Source organism: Pituophis catenifer, unplaced genomic scaffold (genome assembly GCF_029215685.1).
Source record: "Pituophis catenifer annectens isolate HBS135680 unplaced genomic scaffold, rPitCat1.0.hap2 SCAF_2, whole genome shotgun sequence".
NCBI classification, from domain to species: Eukaryota; Metazoa; Chordata; class Lepidosauria; order Squamata; family Colubridae; genus Pituophis; species Pituophis catenifer.
In genome coordinates, this window is record NW_027256882.1 from 210,679,927 (window position 1) to 210,702,282 (window position 22,356).

Genomic DNA, 22,356 nt, shown 5'->3' on the forward strand with positions numbered 1-22,356 from the left:
ACTTTCAATTGGAAGGTATAAGAGAAGAATCATCGAAAGAAAGTAGCTCCAATGAGCTAATTTACAGAAATCCAGTACCCATGACTCACTTAGGAATGTAGTTTGGGAAAATTGTCACTTTGGTGCCACTACCATGCCTTCTGACTACACTTCCCAGAAACCCATAGGTTGTATGGCACAAGGGAGGAGGGAAGGACTGTATCTTCACCTTTTCCCCCACCTCCCTCTCTCCCCTGCATCCAATCAGCTGGTGGATCCGCAAATGGCAGTTGGCTGCCTTGGAACCAAGGTTGACAACTGAAATAACAGATGAAGGAAGCTGGTGAAATAAGGATGAGTGAAAGACTCAGAAGTTCTGGGGAGCGCCAGAGATTGATGGGTGAGCCCTTTCTCTTTGAAGACAGGGGGCCCTTGTGGACATGCTGGGGTACAGTTTTCCTTGTGGTCTGCAGCTCCCTTTGTCCCCTTCCACAAGCAGGCAATTTCACTGGTCAGCTAAAGAGGATTGATTTCTGAACTCCCTGCCAGATTCCCACAAGCAGTGATGAAATCCAATTTTTTTTACTACCGGTTCTATGGGCGTAGCTTGGTGGGCGTGGCAGGGGAAGGATATTGCAAAATCTCCATTCCCACCCCACTCCAGGAGAAGGATATTGCAAAATCCCCATTCCACCCCACTCTGGGTCCAGCCAGAGGTGGTATTTGTCGGTTCTCCGAACTACTCAAAATTTCCATTACTGGTTCTTCAGAACCTGCTGGATTTCACCCCTGCCCACAAGCAACATCAATGGGGAATCAAGCAGGAAGTTGGAAGTCACTTCTGCTCCCAATCCTTTTTTTGCCCACTCATGGTTATTCTGCTTCTCCATTTAAGTAAGGAAATAGGTATTTCCGAAAGGACCATCCACAAGGGATCATGAGCTGTTTAATATGAAATAAGACTGACCTCTAGTGAAAATATCCAGCACTTCAACTCATTTGTTTTCCTTCTTCACCTGGCAATAACTTTTGTTTTTTTTTTAAAAAAAAGTTCCTTTCCTCCCAATGAAGGAAAAGGCATTCATGGAGACCAGTTTTTATGGATCAACTTCTATTTCAGATGGTGCACAAAGCATAATCATCTGTTAATATGAAAAAAAGGTTGCAACTGTTGGATCTTTTCACAACACATACTTTCTCTGGATTGTGCCAAAAGGACGATTATAACAAGCAATTTTTTTAAAGAAAGGTATTAGTTAGAAACAAAGGAAGCTGCTTTTGATCCCTAATCTGTTTAGCAAAACATTATCTCCACTGCAGGGCCAAGAACTGAATCTGGGATCAATTTTTTTATTAATTGATTTAATTAATTAATTAATTAATTAATTAATTAATTAATTAATATAGCTGCCTATTTGCTCATGGAGACTCAAGGTGGTTTACAGAATATAAAACAACATTTAAAACAATAAAACTAATAAAAAGAATCAAATAAATTAATATAGTATAATATAATAAAATCACCCCCCACCCCACCCCGGGAACAGCAGATCACACGAGCCAGGTCTTCGCCGCTTTCTGGAAGAGCGTTGGAGTGGGGGCCGTTCTAATCTCTGGGGGAATGATGTTCCAGAGAGAGGGAGCCACCACGGAGAAGGCCCTTCTGGGTCCCACCAGGTGTATCTCCCTCGGGGTGGGACCAGCAACATTCCCTGCCTCCCCATTCTGATGGGTCAGGTAGATGTGACCGGCAAGAGATGGTCCCTCAGATATTCCTGCTTTTGCAGACAAAGTATGCACCCTTCCTTTCTGACCCTTCCCTAAATAACTTGATTAAAGGACTCGTGTTTCTGTGATAGAAATATGAGTTGCAGCTTCTATTTGGCTAACACCAAAAATGCCACTATGAATATGCAGAAGTACGTGACAAACAGGAACAAAATTCTCTGCTGGTAATATCATATGCCATATTGTGATGTCATGAGATGATCATATTTATCTCACTGTAGGCCTCCTATTGTGACATCACACACTGGAGGTCAGCTGGTTAATCTTCACACATCACAGAAGTGGATTGGAAAGACAGAATGGAGGCTATTTTGATGCGTGTGGAAAGCAGGGTGCTTTTTTGTGCATGTAACTTTTCAGTGTTGAGATTTTGAGAGCACAATAAGTTAGAAGAAGAAACCAACAGAATTCTTTCAAAACACTTCCAATTATCACATTGTCCTTTCAGTCATGGATGGGAAACGTTCCGTGCGAAGATGTCCAGCTCAAGCAACGCCAGCTTTTCAAGATAACCCTGCTGAGCAAGGTAGCAATCCCAGGGCGACAAGAGGATCGGGCAAGACACAGTCAAACAAGTAAGAAGGATGCATGCATTTAGTTACTGTAACATAACAAATATATCTGTGAAAAATAATCTAAGAGAGTCTTCTTCAAATTAATGCTCTTCTTTTGAGGCCTCAATTCCCAGACTTTGCAGCCAGCACAATCAACCATTCCCTTAATTTTCTAGTCAACTGCAATTGTACAGTATAGCTTCCTACAGATTGAGGAGACATTATGAATGGCTACATGATTGCACACATGCCACTGCAATTCACCAATTGCTTGTAAATGATTTTCTAATTGCATCAATGTGTTCCCTTAAATCCTGAGGTTTTTTTCATATCCAGAAATCAGTTGCCGAGGAGGACAATAACAAAAGATAAGCTGCCCAAAAGCCTGAGTGCCAGTAACTGAGGGATGATACGTGTTTTTCTTTTTTGTCATTTTAACTCACACCTTTTTTTAGATGTTTTTGTTTAGCTTAGTTCTGTTTTTTGTTAATTTTTTTCCCCTTTGGATTTTGTGTTTTAATTTTTTGAATAAAATAAAAAATATTGGAAAAAAATATATATAATCTAAAATGTACACATCTCCCTTAATAGTCCAAGTACTGTATTCACATGAACACAAATGAACAATGAAAACAATACAATGAAACTTCGGGAAAGATGGATTTATTGTAACAACGGGGTTAAAAAGTTTTTCACACCTCCCCTGGACTCTGTATGCACCTCCCTAAGGCAAGTACACCACGTTTGTGAAACTTTAGGCTAGAACTAACATTCAGGAATAGCAAATAGTTTTTTAATAAGCCTTGTTGCCACAATGCATGGAACTAAGGACACTAAGGATCATCATTCTTAGGATAATGTATTTCAGGCAGCCTGCATATTACAGCTCTAAAGCATGAAAAAAGCTTTATTTAGGAGCTGTGGTAGCGCAGTGGTTAGAACACAGTATTGCAGGCTAACTCACTGTTCACTGTCAGAAGTTCAATCCTGACCGGGTCAAGGTTAACTCAGCCTTCCATCCTTCCAAGGTCGGTAAAATGAGGACCCAGATGGTTGGGGGCAATATGCTGACTCTGTAAACCGCTTAGAGAGGGCTCTAAAACAGTACGAAGTGGTATATAAGTAAGTGTTATTGCTCAATGCTAAAGGGTTGGTATTTTTCATGATTACAAATTGTGCTGCACCAACATAACGTACATTTGTAGAGCATTGAAGATCATTTGTAACTCTTCTTCTTTCAGCTGGTACCTGCTTAATTCTTCAGGAGGTTGTCCCAGGACATCTACTACCTCATCTAACCAGATGTCCTCACTTTACGATCAGGGAGAAGAAAATGGGCGTAAGTCTAAGAAACATTTAGGCTTTGGATAACCACTAATGATTAGAGGCCAGAGATTAAAAAAAAAAAAGTCCCAGAAAAAAATATGTCAGGATTGCATCTTGAATCTTTTTGCTAGTTTATATCTATGCAATGTATACAAATCGACTAAAGCTCTTAAGTATTGGCCTCACAATACATAATTTTGCAGTTCCCCTCATATGTTCTCTCTAGCAATTGATCTATTCAAAAGGGCTAAGAAATAAGAATAGGAAAGAAGAAAGTACTGTACAGATTGTAGAAATATATATTGATCAGTGGTACGTTACTCCTGGTTTGCCCCGGTTCGGCGAACTGGTAGTGGCGGTGGCGGGAGGCTCCACCCACCAGCCCAGATGTCATCAAAAAACGCATGTGTAGAACAGTGGTGGGTTTCAAAAATTTTTATTACCGGTTCTGTGGGTGTGGCTTTGTGGGTGTGGCAGAGGAAGGATACTGTAAAATCTCCATTGCCACCCCACTCCAGGGGAAGGTTACTGCAAAATCCCCATTTCTTCCCAATCAGCTGGGACTTGGGAGGCAGAGAATAGATGGGGGTGGGGCCAATCAGAATTTTTACTACCGGTTCTCCGAACTACTCAAAATTTCCGCTATCAGTTCTCCAGAACTGGTCAGAACCTACTGAAACCTACCTCTGGTGGAGAAGTGCCAAGGGCTCACAAAGCCAGCGCGCACACCCGCGCACTACCAATAAGAAACCGTTAGGCCCGGGATTAGAATCCCATCACTGATATTGATGCAGGTGGAAGTCAGAGCAGCTGTTGCCAATCCAATCTGTATACAGAAATTATTGATATAAGATGATAGTGATGACTGGATAATGAGATGGGTTTTCTTCAGCAGGAGGTTTTACCAGAGAAGTCATTGCTGGTGAGAGTTGCTGTAGCCGCTTCTCATCTGATTCCACAGCTTCATCTGAAAGGAGTATGCTGAGTATGTATCTAGCAGTTCCACATTCCTACAGCTTTCCTAAAAATATGGTGCATTTGATAGCTAAAGTTATTCAAGCAGAAAGCTGGACAGCCTTCAACCAGGGATAGAAATTAATCCTCCAAGTGTTCTGTGCCCGTCCCCACACACACACAAACAGCCAGCCGGGGGTTAAAGAATTACTTGGCACACACAATGTTCGTTATCAGGAACTTGGCAGCAATATGATAACCGTCTGCCAAGTGCTTTACTAGAAGAAGAGGGAGTGTCCCTCCACCAGATAACCCCAACGAATACACACAGTTTTCAAAACAGTCCTAGCTCAAACATGGAACCTTCAGCAGATTAGGCGTTGTACAAAGTGACTAGCCAGAAGTTAGCTTTGTCTGTCACAGAGTCTAAATGGCCACCACACTCTCTTATATAGCCTGTGGGGTGTGGTCCAGTGACTCAACTTAATCCCTGGCACGCCTCCTCATCTGCTGCAAACGTTTATCTCGCCTTTGTTGGCGTGGATCCAGGAACGACTTATCACCGTCATCGCTGTCATCGGAGACACCTGGCTCCTGGCCAATCTCCTCTCCCTCGGCAGACACCTGAGGCATTGCAGAGAGGAGGGGCCTGGAGAGGGAGGCCTGGCTGGCTCCTCTCCTTCATGTTCGGAGCCTTCTCCCTCCGATAAGATGGGCTCGGAGGTCGGAGCCACAATACCAAGACAACTTCCAACTTTAGAATATCATGATGGTCACATATTGTTTTGTCTTTGAGAGGTGGAATAATATTTAAGTAGATTGACAAATATAAACTCTTCTGGAGTTTTTTCTTATCCACTTGACACAACAATTGTCCCAAAGGTGCTTTTTTTGACAAATGATGGTAGCAAGATGTTTCACTTGGTGGTGCTCATTCTTTTCTGGAATATCAGTTCTGTAGTACAAAATCCATTCTACATGTTCATCCAAACCTATAGTAAGCTTTAAACGTAGGAGTGACAGACTTGAGAATACCCTCATCCATCTTTCTCATCTACTGTATATCTTCCTATATGTAGAAAGGGACAGCGACAAAACTTCCATGTCTAAGGCTGCCCACTGGATATAATAATTTTCTGACCTAGTGTGAAAGTCTTAAAATATATTGCTAAGATGACATTTTTTTAAAGAGTAGGATTACATTGCAGGAATTCCACCAACAGTTTTAGTGGACATGATGATGCATTTAAAATTAAAGCCGCCCTTTTTTATACAGTCCAGAAAAAGTTAATCTTAAAAAGTCTAACTGAAATGAACATTTAACTCTAAAAGTTTCTCTGATTTTAATAAGATTTAAGAATCTCCTCTGGATTGAACCTAAGGTCAGTAGTAGTGATTGGCTATATTCATATAATCTATTGTGTTTCAGATTAAGCCACTTCATTGTATAATTTTGCGCATCAGTAATTTGGAGATCCTTATTTGTTAAAATTGGATGCAGTAATTTGGAGATCCTTATTTGTTAAAATTGGATGTTAGGTTGCACTGAGATCTAGATCTCAGTGCAACCTAACATTTTATTTTGGGTTTTAATGTTGACTAAATCCCACCACTTGCTAAAATACGGTTTGATCCTATATCTCATGCTGTGACTTGATGAATCATACATGGCAACAGCATACATGATGCATGCAGAAAATAGTACTAACTGGTGTATTTGCTAAGAGTTTGAATTGTGAATTTACCAATTTTATTTATTTATTTTTGCTAGGAAGGTATTAACTTATCTTCATACTTACAGTCCTCAGCAGATCAGATGGCCAAACAAGTATATTCCCAGTTACTTTATAAACCTTCAGAAACAAATTCTTAAATGTTTTGTGAATTATTCTGTTTCACAGAAACCATATGCTGCATTCCGAGCCTTATTGTATATTCTATTATCTGCTTTCTTCGAAAACTTTTACAATCCTGCTACTGTGCAAGGTAAGTGGCAGTGTAAAAATGTTCAAAAGCTGCTTTCAAAAGAAATCATAATCAAGACAGCTAACTTTGCATCTGATAGTCTTCTCCATTACAGAAGATCTCCCTTGGGTGGGGTAGAGTTGGAAATATCATGCGTCTTTTGACATGCAAGACTTTAAATAGGCCAAAGAGGTGTTACCCTAATACCTGTCTTATTTTAATTGTCTTAATACACTTTATATATTTTAAATATTTTTTAAAAAATATTTTGTTTATAAATTCATGTTATATATTAAAATAATTTATTATAATTTTATGAAATATTCCATGAATTAATTATATTTTAATGGGGTGTTTTATGCACAATCACCCTTATTTTCTCCCTTCCTTGACTCTAAAAGTGTCAGACTCTGCATGGTCCCATTTTCAGTTCCCCTCTCACTCTCTTCCCGGTCCTAACTGCCTCCCTCTAAATTCAAGTCTACTTCTCTCAGATTCTCCAAATCTCATATCTTCTCCAGCCAACTTACTCAGCAACTTCTTTGGTGGTGGAAGTTGCCAAGCTTGTTCTACTGAGCTGGGAATGGGACAACCTGCCACAGCCAAGTTGCTGCAACCAAACTCGCCACAGCCAACTCACCACAGGACAACTCGCCATGGGACAATTTAACAATTCAATTTTATTATTTAAAATAAAATTTTAAAATATTTTAATTTTTGTCATTCACCTTTTATTCTGTCCTTCCTTTTCCATTCTTTCTTCAATGATTCTACTCCACCGTTTCTTTGATATTAGTTTAACTCTTGCCCCACAGCGAGTTGTCGTATGGAGAGTTGGCCATGTCGAAATGTCATAGACCCAGCTGAAATATCCACTGACCTCTTGAATCCTTTGCATGGACTCAAGCTGCCTCTCTCCTCCATTACTTGGAGGAAGAAAGACAAGGCTTGTGTTATGTCTTCCTGTACTGATTATTCACAAGTAGTCTTTCTGCTGACCCTTCTGCTGGTTTCCAACAACTCTTCTTTTTCTTTTCCTCTCTCTTCTGCTTTTCCATATCTCAAGCAATGTAATAACCTGAGCATTACCTAGAATTTGATATTTGACCTGTTTCACATGTAGGCAATTTCCAAATCCATCTCTGCGTGTCCAGTCTGGGAAAGGCCCCTGTTTGAAAGCTAGGAATGCTGGTAACAACTTAAACAGTACTGAATTGGTTGAACTCAATAGATGCAACTTCCAAGGTGTTTGTTGTTCCCTTTCTCATGCAACAGCTAGCATAGCCATAATGTATGATGTGATACCATTGGCACTGGGGGTTAAGGAAACATCCTGTTTGATGACATCACACCATGCATTGTTTTATGGTAGATATTAAGCAAGGAAGAGAGGAGAGAGAAAAAGACATGAAGTAGCAGCAACCCTTAGAATGACTTGTTAATAAACCTCTCTGGTTTTGAAGGAACCAGCAATGCCCTTGGGTGACCTTCGCTATTATCAAGATTCCTATTCTTATCCTTAGCAGTTCCTAAGAATTGTTCCGTCCCTTGACTTTGCCTTAATGATCCTACCTTCCTTCTCAGAAACCAAAACTCTATGGCAAACTGTGTGAGATGCTTGACGTTCCTCATCATAGCTCTCTCAGTCATTTATGGTAAGTACTCATTGTTCCACTTGAAATTTGAAAAACATCTGAATAGCGGCAGGTTCTCGTGGATCGAACATAAAAGGTGCTCATGTTGAGGATCTGAGTGTCAGAAGTCCCAATGTGCCAGAATTTATCCAGAAAAGTTCATGTTCTAACCCAAGTCACGTGGGCAAGGCAGAGGTTAAGGAAGGTCTGTTTATTGCTCATTATCACAGTGACAGACAATCCTCCAATGCTTTTCCCTCATTCTGGATTTACAAACTAAGTCCCAGACAACCCAAAGTGAAAGAGGGAGGTAACAATACTAACAGGTCCAGAGTTCCAGCAACCAAAACATAGTCCACGAGTCTGAAGTGCAAGAGCTGAGACTAAGTCCAAAGTTCAAGGAACAGGATGAAGCGAAGCTGGGAAGAAGCACATCAAAATGAGCAAGTGTTCCCGACAAACACATCTTCCCAAGCATCTGGTTAAATCACCTTTCCTCAGCTTTCCTTGTGAGGAAGAGCAGGGCTGCTTCCTCACAAGCAACCTCACTGACCTTCTCTGTGCCTCTCTCCGCTCTGCACTGTCTGCAGATCAGTGGGGGAGGGAGCTGTTCCTCGTCAGAGGTAGTCTGGAGCCTGTCATCTCTGTTGGCTCTCTGCAGCTGCTCTGCTCCTTCAGGAGGATCCCCGTCCACTTGGTTGCCCCCCTCTCCCGTCAGAAAGTCCTGGAACTGCCTCGTCCCAACCCCTGGACTCTCCAATCGTTCAGAGAGGGCTGTGTTCTCCCTGTTGGACAGTCCCAGCTCCAACTCCTCCTTCTCTAAACCAGGATCCAACAAAGTCATGGCCCACCATGATTCTTGCAGGATGAATACGTATGGAAGCGCCTGCAAGGGCATGTTATTGTGCAGCCTATGACCACTCACCTTTTTCTCAGCAGATACAGATTTTTCTCCCATTACTGAAAAAGATTCTATAACAGCAAATTTGGGTAGATGGTTGAAGTAAACGAAGGGAGTTTGAATGGCAAGTATTGGTAGGAAAAAGTGAATTTTTAAATGCTCCTTCAAGTAGTGGGAGATGGCTATGTGTGGTGATACTTTTCTTATATACACTTCTATATTACTCTGTGCTTATAAAACTAATTTTCCAAGCTTTTCTGTTCTTTCAAAATGAAGGAGAGAAAGTGTCCAGTGTTCAGTAAAGTTGTCAAATCTCAGTGCAGGTAGGATTAGTTTACTTTTTGAAGAGTTTTGAGAAAAGGGGATAACGTTAGAGATTTCTTTCCTAATGCTCTGTGCCACTTTAGCAATTTCTTGGACACTAAGCTTCAAAATAAAAGGCATTTGTAGAGTTAATTGTAGAAACTCTTCCCATTTTTGCTTATTTCTTACAGGTACCATTTACTGCGTTTGTCAATACCTGCGATTATCAGATGGCCTATCATCGAAGGTAAATACCATTCCACATAATGGACAGAAATGAAAGTCATCAAAATGGTTTGGGGCCAGATTGGGCAACTCATGGAGAATTTGGGAAGCATGCAATGAGCCTCGAGACAAAATGGCTGCCACCCACAAACAGCCTTTCCTCAGTAGTTATTCTCAAAGGAAACAAGGCCTTGCTGGATAATAAGGGGCCATCATAGTAGAGGTGCTGTTCACATTTGCTTTCTTGGGTTTTGAGGCTACCAGAAATGTTGTATCTGGAAAACAGCAAGTGAATTTGTGTATAGTCTGCCATCATGGAAGTAACAATTAAAACCTGGGTTTCCTTTTTTAAAAAAATAAAAGAATGGCTCAAGTAGCAAACCTGGCTTCTCTACTTTTGCGTTATCCAATAACAGGTAGTCCTTATTTAGTAACTGCAATTGGCAAACTACATTACAGACTATCTGTAATCAGTATGATAAAATTGTAATTTACTACATAATTCTGGCTGGGTAGATATGGAATTGAACTTAAGTCAAGAAGCATATTTTTTTTCTAAAATGGTCATTGATTAATTACAATTAATTGTGGTTGGGGGTCCACATGTTATAAATATTAAAATTGAATCATATCTGTTGTTTTTCTTCCAACAGGAACTTACAAAAGAGTATGAAACTGAGCTGAATGAACTCTGGTAAGGCTATTCCATATCTCTCCAAAATATCTTAAAGAAAAAAACTTTACTCATTAATTAAATTCATAAACTGCTTTAATCTATCACAGCTCTGGGCAATTTACAAAATACAATAGAAAAAACAAGAATGTACATAAGTTTTTTTAAAAAGTCTGGAGATCGTCATCCAATAAACCACACAATCTAACATATGGAAGAAAAGTCATGGTTTAACGGCTTGTACAGCATGGGAGCTGTACAAACCTCAGGGAATGCAGCTTATTGAAATGCAGCATCACCCCAGCCAAGCTTAGACCTATAGGAACCATCTAAGACAGAGCTGCCCAACTTTGGCAACTTTCAGACCTGCGGACTTCAACTCCCAGAATTCCCCAGCCAGCCATGCCTTGGTCTAGGTCCAGGAGTTTAGGCCTCAACCCTCATGACCTCATGTACATTAGGGTTAAAAACAATAGGTTGTGCAATCCCATCCTTGGCCTACACCAATCCCTTTGGAGGCAATCTTAAGGTTGAAAACGCTTTGGAAGACTTCTCTGGATAAGTACAGTATTTTGGTTAGAGACCACTGTGCAACATTCTTTTGCACCCCAGGAGAAAATATTTAAGCGGTAATTCCATGGAAGTAAGTTCCACTGATTTCAATAAGATTAATTCCCGAGTACATATGTTTAGGATATTGGGGTCAGGCATGCTTCATATATCTTTTCCTGAATCTAGCATCCTTCAGATTCAGGAAAAATGCTTTAATGTCCAGGCTGATGTATGCACAATAATTGGCTGATGCATTGCAGGCCCAGCAATAGTCTGGCAAACAGTTACAATTACAGGCAGTCCTCAACTTATTGAGCCCAAAATTTTTGTTGCTAAATGAGACATTTGTTAAGTGAACTTTTTATGACTATCTTGCTACACTTGTTAAGTGAAACTCTGCCCTTGTTAAGTTAGTAGCACGGTTATTAAATGAATCTGGCTTCCCTATTGACGTTGTGTCAGGGTTCCAAGTAACACCCCCAACCAAGTAAGACTCTGAGGCAAGCAGTTCCTCAAAGATCCATTTTATTACAGATGTCATATTGGCACATCTGGGAAAACCCGAATTTGAAAGTTCCCGGGTTTTCCCCACCCAAAAGAAAGTCAAAGTCCCTTCCCCTGCACCCACATATCCATCACATGGTCTAATCAATCTACTGTCCCAATTGTAGATGCCTCCCAGTCACGCCTCTCCAGGTGCAGACTGAACATCCTTGACTCTCAGAGAAAGAATGTTATGGCTAAATAACTCTACCAACTCCGTGCAAACCCCTTCCCACAGCACTAAGTGTGGCAGCCCTGAAGAGCCTCCAGGGCTGACACTTTGCTTGTCAAAAGGTTGCAAAAAGGTGATCACATAACACTGGGACACTGCGGCCTTCATAAATATGAATCAGCTGCCAAGCATCTGAATTTTCATCACGTGACCATGGGGATCCCACAACAGTCGTAAGTGTGAAAGGTGGTCATAAATCACTTTTTTCAGTGCCATCGAACTATTACTAAATGAACTGTTGTAAGTCAAGGACTACTTGTATTACATTAGTCTACTGCAAAGATCCAGGCAACACTAGATGGAAGCAACAATAGAATGGCTTGTATCCTTTTGCTGCCATTTAACAGTTTTTCAGAGTTTTGCAGCCTGTATATACCGTATTTTTTGGAGTATAAGACGCTCCGGACTATTAAGACGCACCTACCTTTTTTGGTGAGGAAAAGAAATCTGCCTCTGCCTCCCAGCAATTTTGCCTTGTTGCAGCAAACAACAAATAGCCTGCTTTACTTTCATTTTCGTTTTCAGCATAGTTTGATTAGCACAAGAAAAAAAAATCTGCTCCCAGCAATTTACCTCCTTGCGGCAAACAGCAGAGGCCTGTGCAAAACAGCTGAGAGCAAAACAGCTGAGAGTCAGGAAGCTGATCCAATCAACTTGTGCTAATTAGGCTTGCTGAAGCTGAAATGAGCTGTTTCTTCTTTCTGCTTGCTGCAAGGAGGTAACTGCTGCGGAGCAGAGGCCAAAGAGTGGGGGCCAGTGGGTGGGCGGGGCTACATTCGGTGTATAAGACGCACCTAAATTTTCACCCCCTTTTAGGGGGGAAAAAGGTGCGTCTTATACTCCAAAAAATACGGTAATCCTGACACCTATTTTTTCCCTCTTTATTCCAAGGAAATCACAACATCTGCTTGAAGAACAATTCCATGAAATTCAGGGCCTTAAAAAAGATATGGATGACATGCATTCTGAGATCGGCAGCATCAGGAAAGGCATCCTACAGTCCACAAAGCAAATCCTTGAGGAAAATGACTTTCCAGGAGAGAAGAAAGTAGGAAGCTGAAACTAATCTCAGAAATTCTCTGGTTTCCTATCTTTCTGGATTATCATTTTTCTTTTCTCATCTATTGCTACCATCGAATGTCATTGGTTTTTTTTCTTTTATGAAACTAAGTTAGGCTTGTTCTCACACCCAGCCTCAAGACTACCAAATATGCTTAAAAATACAGTAGGGAAAATTTTGAACCACAATGAGGGTCCCTGTCTTGCTCCAAAGAGTGTTATAATTTCATACTGGGCATTAGTATCCCATACTGCATCCAGTTTTGGTCACCACAATATAAACAAGATTTTGAGAAAGAGTGCATAGAAGAGCAGCAAGGATGATTAGGAGACTGGAGGCTAAAACATACAGAGAATGGTTACAAAGTTTGGGTATAGCTGGTCTAATGAAAAGAAGGACTAGGGACGACATGATAGCAGTGTTCCAGGATTTGAGGAGCTGCCACAAAGATGACAGGGTCAACCTATTCTCCAAAGCATCACAAGGCAAGACAAGAAATAATGAATGGAAACTAATCAAGGGAAGAAGCAACCTGGAACTAAGGAGAAATTTCCTAATGGTGACAACAATCAACCAGTGGAATGGCTTGCCTTCAGAAGTTTTGCGGCCCCATTGCTGGAGGCTTTTAAGAAGAGACTGGACAGCCATTTATCTGAAATAGTATAGGGCCGTGATGGCAAGCCAAGGTTTGCCATCATGGCCCTATAGCCCTCTCTGTGGGCACGCAAGCTGTCGCCCAGCCCATGCACGCATGCCTCCTGCCAGCCAGCTGATTTTCTGATCTCTGGCGTGGGGGGCCGGGCGCATATGGGAGACGTGTGTGCATGTGTGGGCCCCCCCGCAGCCCATTTTTGGTTCCAGGAAGCTTCAGGGAGGCCTACTAGGCCCAAAACGGGCCGCGGGGGGTCGCGTGCACATGCGGGGCGGGGCGGGAGAATGCGGAGGGTCACATGCGTGGGGGGCGTGGGGAGCGCAGGTGGTTGCACACGCATGTGCAGGAGAGTGCAGGGGGTTTGCGTGTGCATGCGCGTGGGGGCAGGGCACATGGGTGGGCATTGCATTATGGGTGTGGGCATGCAAGCACATGACCCCCCCACACCCCATGTTTTTGGCACGTAATGGCAAAAAAGTTAGCCAACACTAGTATAGGGTCACCTGCTCTCGAAGAGGAGGTTGGACTAGAGGACCTCCAAGGTCCCTTCCATCTCTGTTATTCTATGAAAGGACTAAATAGGTTTTCATAGTGTACAGTTAGCTTTTTTATATGCTTAAATGTCTTTAACAAGGACATAGTATGCTCTGTATGATGGGTGTTATCTTGTCTGCTTGGCTAAGGATGTGCCAGGTGTGCAGTGCTATTGGTGCTATTTATAACTTATGGTATCTAACATATGTAACTGATATTTGTATAAACCATTCCCCTGATGCATTTTTCTTTTCCCTTACAGGAAATGCTCGATATACTTAATTTGGCTTTTAAGAAGATTTTTGAAGACGATATACAGAGGGCTGACTGGGCTCAAAAGTCAATAGGTAATGCCCTGACAAGATGGAGTGGTTTTGGGTTTGCAACTCATGACCAGATGTGCCTTTGCATAAACTGCAAGTTGTGCACCAGTTACACCCAGTTCTGGATCATGAGAACCTGGTTGCCCTTGAGAAGTATCTGGAAGCTTCAGTTGATTTAAAATTCAATGGTCCATATAGTTTTTCACAAAAGAAGATTTGTGCATGTATCACCTCTTTTGAGGGTACTTATCAATTTGCTTCTGGGTGCAACTCAAGGTGCTACATATCACATTTAAATCCCTACAAAGACAACCTCTCCTCAGTTACATCTTCCTGGCCCACCAGAGTGGGAAGGCAAAGTATGTTATGGGTTCCATGTATTATGGAGGTACATCTTGTGGGACCAAGGAGAAGGGTTCCCTCAATAGTAGCTCCCTCCCTTTTGGAACATCATTCCCTCAGAAATAAGATTGGCCTTCACCTGGTTACTTTTTTTGGAAGGCTTGGTTTTGTCAGCAGGCCTAAGGACCCCTGGTTGATATGGAGCCAACTGAGTTTCTGATGTGAGTTTGTGGTAACTGCCACTGGAGAGAGACGGTTAATGGGGTTTTTACACTGTGATATTTTAATGTTGTAAGTTGTCTGGAATGACTGTGTAAGAGTTGGGCAGCCATATGAATATGTTTAATAAATAGACTTATATATTGAAGGAAATGTGTGCAAATAGACACATTGAGCAAACTGGTATGAGAATCGAATAGAAGTGAGCTGAAGCTTGGAAAAAAATATGAAAGTGACTTGAAATCATATTTGACAGATTTTTATCTTTCTACACTAAACTCTACAAAAGATGAATTGCTATTGGATAATTATATATAGGAATGTAAGTTCTGATGAAAAGTTTCTTTATATTTTACTCTGTACTTATTTTAGCCTTTATAAAAGTATCATCTATCTACATGGAGATTATTTACGAAGGAACTGATATTGGGAAATTACATGTGAATGAATGTATTTTCTGATATGAAATCTCTTTGTATTTTACTCTCTACTAATTCTAGACTTTTTTAAAAAATTCTGCCACTTAGCTTCATGAGAAAATACATCTATGTGCTCACTAGGAATGGAAAACAACTTGAGGTTACATAATCATCTGTCTGTCTATCTAGGAGCCACGATCGATAAAGACAGGACATCTAAGACTTACGATTTTTTGCACCAGGAATACTGTTGGTTTCCATTTATCTCCTCAGCCAACCCCCCTGAAACTATTTTAGAGGTGCAGTATTTCTATCATTGCTATTAATTAATTTAGTAAAATAGTACAATTTCTCAGCTAGAAAAATAGTACTCTCCTCTGAGTCCAGTTTCTATCTCATAACTACATACCAGAGGTGGGTTCTACTTACCTTTACTACCGGTTCGCAACGGGATCGTGCCTACACTATAGCCCTTGGATTTCCTAGAGGTTTTATATTCCAGTTCAAAATGTTGATAAAATCTGATTTCACTTAATTTAAAGGAAAGCTCAGTGCATCTTGTTATGTTCATTATGCACACATTTGTGTATGGCTGTGAAAACTTTTTTTGCAGTTCTTCAGGGCATATTTTGTTCTGACTTGAAAATATAACTGTTACATTTCATTGCATTACACTAAGGCTGAGTTCACAAATTACAATAATATGATTTCGGTTGGTTTAGAGCAGGGTGAGGGATGCACAAAACTCTCCAGCTCAAAAATAGAATATTCCAGAGAAGAGCAAAACGTTCCCTTTTTCCTCTGAATGTTGTTTCTGAATGTATATCTGGAATAGTTTGTGAAGTTTTGTTGCTGTCTTTAAAAATATTTTAAACGATGGCAAGAGTTGTGATGAGATCAGTGGTGGGTTCCTCCTGGTTCCGCCCGGTTCCGCCGAGCCAGTAGAGGTGACGATATGACGTCACCGAACCGGTTCTGTCCACCCGCCCACCCACCCACCCACCGCGTTATTCTTACCTTTTATTTGGCCCCACCCCCAATCTATTGCTGCCTTCTGAGTCCCAGCTGATGGCTAGAGGGAAAAAAACTGGTTAAACTCTTGCCGCGGGGCTTCAAAGGGCTGGCCTACAGCTGATCAGTGTTAAAAGAAAACAAATGAGTAGACTGGCACCTGCAAAAATAAATGGGTAGACCGGTGCCTGCAAAAATAAATGGATAGACCAGTGCCTGCAAAAATACATAAGTAGATCAGTGCCTGCAAAAATAAATGGATAGATTGGTACAGCTCTGCAAGCAGTTAAAAGCCTGGTACCTCTGGACCAGTACCTCTGCTACATCCTAAATAATTGTCACATGACCATCCAGCCACGCCCACAAAATAAGCCACACCCACAGAACCAGTAGTAAAAAAATTTAGAACCCACCCCTGGATGAGATGACACAGTGACTAGAATGCAGGATTGCAGGCTAACTCTGCTCACTACCAGAAGTTCAGTCCCGACCAGCTTAAGGTTGATTCAACTTTCTGAAGTAGGTAAAATGAGGACCCAGATTGTTGGGGGCTGCTGATGTTGTAAACAGCTCAGAGTGTGCTGTAAAGCACTGTGGAACGGTATATAAATCTAAGTACTATTGCTATTGCTATAGTGTAGACCAGCGATGGCTAACCTTTTCCAGACTGAGTGCCCAAAGTGTGCGCGTGTGCGCACGAACCCCAAAAATACAATGCGTGTACAGGCCCTGTGCATGCGCATGCGCCACCTGTATGTGCCCGCCCCCGTGTATGCACGTGCTCCCTCTGCACTCACCTGCTCCCCCAGACATGTATGTGCAGCCGCCCCTCACATGCCCTACTCCCGCTATGTGCCCCACCCCCCCGCACTTGTGCGGCAGAGACCCAAAGACCAGCTGGATGGTGGGAGGTGCGCGTGCATGCGCAGCAGAACTGAACTGGGGTGACGCCTCACATGCCATCAGAGAGGCCTCTGCGTACCATAGGTTCGCTATCACGGGTTAGACTGTTTCTTCTTATTTATGCCTTCTGGACATTGGGAAGCAAAAGGAGAATTCTTTCCCGTTTCTATAGAATTCTTCATTATTGGGCTTCAGAATGGAAGAAAATGGTCCCTTGTATATTTAGTTGTTGAAGCATTGACTGCTGGTGATAAATGCTTGGGAGCATGCCATCTTTAGTAACAATCCACCAATCTTCCAGGAATATTCCTGTAATGGGCTTAATCCCATCCATCCCCTTTCTCTGTTCTTTTCACCTTCTATTTTCCTCGCTTTATTGTATGTAATCCTTTTTCCCAGTTCATCATCCATTCCCTTCATTTCTAGGGGGATGCAAATAAAAATGTTGGAGATCCTGGACTTTTCCCCTCACTAATCTCCTCAGTGAGATTAAAAGGCAGATAGAGAGAAAGAGAATGAGAAAAAGAGAATGCCTCATTCAACAGGGAGAAATGGGGCAAGAATGATATTTTCCAGATTGCAATTGATTGGAAAATTTACACTTGTTGGGATATTATTCTAGTTTAAATACAAAACGCTATTTACCCACTAATAGTTAAGTTTGCTGGTGTATCTGACTTCTTAATAAGCCAGAAAAAACACAGCTTAGAGGTCAGAAGCAATTTTGTCACACATTCACAATAAAGTTCACCATACTCCTGGAGAAAAACCCCAGTTGTTATTGTACTCGCACATAAAATCAATCTGCAGCAGGAGAACTGATAGCAGAAATTTTGAGTAGTTTGGAGAACCAGCAAATACCACCTCTGGCTGGCCCTAGAGTGGGGAGGGAATGGAGATTTTGCAGTATCCTTCCCCTGCCACGCCCACCAAGCCACACCATGTCCACCAAGCCACACCCACAAAACCGGTAGTAAAAAAATTTGAATTCCACCATTGATCTGCAGGACCTGAATTCTGTTGAACATCTGTTGAACATTTTATTTATGTGAATTGTCTCTTGTTTGTAGCCGGATGTTAACCCTGGAAACTGCTGGGCATTCTCAGGATCTGAAGGCCAAGCAGTAATTAAACTGCCTGAAAAAGTCCAACTCACAGCCATTACAATTCAGCACATCTCTAAAGCAATAGCTTTTTCGGAAGGAATCACAAGCGCCTTAAAAGATTTTTTGGTTTATGTGAGTACAACACTGTTTTAACTTATCTTATATCTTTCCTCTAAGGTGCATTAAAAGAACTCTGATTTAGGAAGCACTAAGGCTACTAAGCCCTTGATATTGAGCTGATATATGATACGGAGCCATTGTGGTATAGAGGTTAAGGTGAAGGATTAGAAATCAGGGCTCTGAGTTCTAATCCTCGCTTTAGTATAAAGCATATACCGGTCGAGTAACTTTGGGCCAGACATTCTCTCGCAGACCAATTCATCTCTCAAGGTTCTTGGGAAAAAACGGGAGGTGGGAGTATTATGTACATACCTTAAATTGTAACAAATAAAAGTAGGATACAAATCTAATAAAAATATTAATTAATACATTAATTTTGGTTATGCAAGCTATTGTTCCCTTCGACAAGCTCTTTGTGAAGGGATTAGCATATGATACACTGCAAACTTCTCTAGAGTTTGGACTGGTAACCTATCAATAGAGGCTGGATAAACTAGTAATATTTGCAGTAATGGGCTAAACGCAGGGGTGGGCTTCAAAAATTTTAGCAAGGGATTGTCTGCCCAATTGCTGGGTGGGCGTGGCCATTGTGGGCATGGCCTAGTCAGCCTCCTGCACCATGGTGGGAGGGGCATTTTTGCCCTCCCCAGCTCCGGAAGCTTTCCTCAAGCCTCCGGGAGGGCAAAAACGGCCTCCCCAAGCTCTGGAGACCAGAAATAGGCCCTTTCCGGCCTTCCCGAACTTCCGGTAGGCCTGTTTTTTGCTCTCCCCAAGCCTCCGTGCGCACCCTACACTTACCTGCATCCAAAATGGGCAGCGTGGGGACTCCTGGGAGAGGAGGGGAGGGGTGGGCGGGGCCAGCCAGGAGTGGGATTTGGGAGTTTTCCAAACTGCACAGAATCTTAGCTAGAGGTTCTCCCAAACCCCTGCAAACCCCCAGCAGCCCACTCCTGGCTAAATGGCCATTCCAACGGTAGGATTCTAAGACAAGCAATAGTGTCTCCCCAATTCTACCAGCTTCCACCCTAAGTAGTCTATTTCTCTTATCCAGTGATATGGCCTTGCCTTCCCTGCTGTCTTTAATTCAGAAAATGACTAGCAGTTTCTTTGCTGCTTCTCATATAAATTCATTTAAAGATTGTCCCTTTGCCTACTCCATTGGATACTTCCATAAGTATCCAATGGATACTTTCAAGGGACATTTTCTGCCTTCATTACAACTTCTGTACAGGATAGCGATTTGGAATACAACATGTGGGAGGAGGATGAAATGGACAAAACTTTTGCCTGCTACTTCCTGAGAATATCAATTATCCAGATCAGTATGCCAGAATTGCTGAAAACCAGCAACATGGCTTTCTGACATAAGCCCTAACATAGGTATCTTAACATCATGTTAAAAACGAAGTCTTGAAAGCCCCTAGTAATAGTCAGTGAAAATTGTACTTATCACACCACTCTCCGTAGCTCTCTGCCCATTTCATATAAAATAATTCCCCTCACCATTAAAAGATTGCCTGCCTGTCAAAACTCAAGACTTCCTTGTTTTATTTCTGCATTGACCTGACTTCGTTGACCAAGAACTGCTTCTAGGTTGTCCTTCAGGGCCACTGCAGCATTCTACTCTTCTTTTGAATCTTCTACACTGATTCCCTTCCTTTAATTTTAGGGGCTAAATGATGAAACAAAAGAGGAGATCCTGCTGGGAACATTCATGTATAATACTGAGAAAGAACTAATTCAGACATTCCAACTGAAGGTAAACTAGAAATGAGAGAAGTGGGGTAGAGGTAGAACTAAAAATAGGAGAAGTAGGTGAGGTAAATGAGAGGTAAAACTGAAGAGGCCATGTCAGAGTGAGCTGTTTTGAAAGAACCTCTCCAAGTTCTGCCCCATCTCCTAAAAATTAGACAACTTTTAATTCAGTGTTTTAAGGAGTGGATTAGGCTAGAGCTGGAAAACCAGAGCCCCTCCTGAGGGAATGTAGTTTAGATAATCTGCGGCAATTCACTATACAGGTAGTCCTTGACTTACAACAGTTCACTTAATGACCGTTCAAAGTTACAATGGCACTGAAAAAAGTGACATGACCATTTTTCATACTTATGACCAGTGGTGGAATTCAATTTTTTTTACTACCGGTTCTCTGGGCATGGCTTGGTGGGCATGGTGTGGCTTGGTGGACGTGGCAGGGGAAGGATATTGCAAAATCCCCATTCCCTCCCCACTCCTGGGGCCAGCCAGAGGTGGTATTTGCCGGTTCTCCGAACTATTCAAAATTTCCGCTACTGGTTCTCCAGTCAGAAATTCACCTGTCAGAACCTGCTGAATTTCACCCCTGCTTATGACCATTGTAGCAACCCCATGGTCATGTTATTTATATTTGCACCCTTGACACCTGACTCACATTTATGACAGTTGCAGTGTCCCGGGGTCATGTGATCAACTTTTGCGACCTTCTGACAAGCAAAGTCAATGGGGAAACAGATTCACTTAGCAACCATGTTAATAATTTAATATTTGCAGTGATTCACTTAACAATTGCGGCAAGAAAAGTTGTAAAATGGGGCAAAACTCACTTAACAAATTTCTCACTCAGCAACATAACTTTTGGGCTCAATTGCTGTCATAAGTTGAGGACTACCTGTACTGATGGGAGCTAATGGGACACAGTTAAAAAAACCTTCTTTCTGATGAGTAACAATCCCAAAGCAGTTATATCAACATTTGGGAAACAGGTCTGCAGATATACAGTATAGGCTTTGCACTCTTCTATTAAACTGATAGAGCCATTCAAGATGATGACTTCATCTCTGTTGCTTTTTATTATGTTTGTTCTTTTCCCTCATCTACGTTTCAGAATGAACAAGAGAAGACATTCCAGCATGTAAAAATCAAAGTGCAGAGCAACTGGGGAAATCCAGAGTATACCTGCATTTATCGAGTCAGGGTGCATGGAAGGATGGCCAATATAAACCTTTTAGGCAAGAAAGTGGATGAAATCTCCTAAAATAAATAAAGAAAAACAGGAATATGAACATTTACACTGAGCAAGTGTAAAGAGCACCTAGAACTTGCTCTAGCTTTTCCCAGGGGAGAATGGGAAAGAAAATATGAGGACATACTAATGATGTTGAGTTATTTGACTAACAGATTTCAGTTTGATTTCAGTTGAAAATTCAGTTAGATTAGGCATGGAGTTGTTAAACTAATCTTGAGTTGCATGAATACTTTTGATTCTGTCCACTCTCTCAAAAAGATGAGATGACTGGAGGTGATCTCCCAATAAATATTTCAGTTCAGATTATAGCATAGAGGCAAATGTATTGTGTAAGAAAAAGACAGAGCGAGAACAAGAAAATCTCTTGTTGGAATATGACTTTGAAATATATTCTGAGAATTATCAGCCGGAGCTAAATTCTAGAATGTTTCTCCTCTTTCTTTTTTCTTTTTTCTTTTTTTAATTTTAAAAACAAACTTTATTCAATATAAAAAGATAAAAATTGTACAAAATGTTCTTAACTCTAAAAATACAATTCTAAATTACATATAAACTAAAACTAACAGACAAGATTATCTATCTATAATATTTAAACATGTGAATATATATGTATATTAACCTTAATGACGGTGTATATTTGTTACCTTTAATTTCTTACTATATTTGACTTTACTTTTTTTCCATTGATTAATCCATTCATACCATATGTCTCATATTTTGAAATACTATGAGTCTTCCTTATTGTTTAATCTTAAATTAATCTATCCATTTCTGTGCATATAAATATCTTTTGAATTATTTGCTGTTCTGTTGGCAACTGTTCTAATTTCCAGGATTGAGCTAGGGTTAATCTAGCCGCCGTGATTATATGTTTCTCCTCTTTCTGATGGGCTTGATGGAAGGAAGAATACTTCTTTCATGACAGATGTTTAGCTGATCAGTGGTGTCTCCCAAATGGACATAACTAGCAACACAGTCCTATGTGTATCATTTGCAAGTAAAGTCCCAATGAACTAACCATATGCTGCCTATGGTCT

General features: G+C 41.2%; 1 protein-coding gene across 1 annotated transcript; it reads left to right on the plus strand.

The window, feature by feature from the left end:
* Nucleotides 1-333: 333 nt before the first annotated feature.
* LOC139311149 (SUN domain-containing protein 3-like) lies at nucleotides 334-21,328 on the plus strand. The gene is made up of 14 exons (XM_070935505.1): nucleotides 334-379; nucleotides 2,216-2,342; nucleotides 3,563-3,660; nucleotides 4,540-4,632; nucleotides 6,503-6,587; nucleotides 8,151-8,221; nucleotides 9,596-9,651; nucleotides 10,283-10,323; nucleotides 12,521-12,677; nucleotides 14,138-14,222; nucleotides 15,368-15,477; nucleotides 18,163-18,330; nucleotides 19,988-20,077; nucleotides 21,179-21,328. Exons 1-14 carry the CDS (start codon nucleotides 334-336, stop codon nucleotides 21,326-21,328), a joined length of 1,377 nt encoding a protein of 458 aa, XP_070791606.1.
* Nucleotides 21,329-22,356: the final 1,028 nt, after the last annotated feature.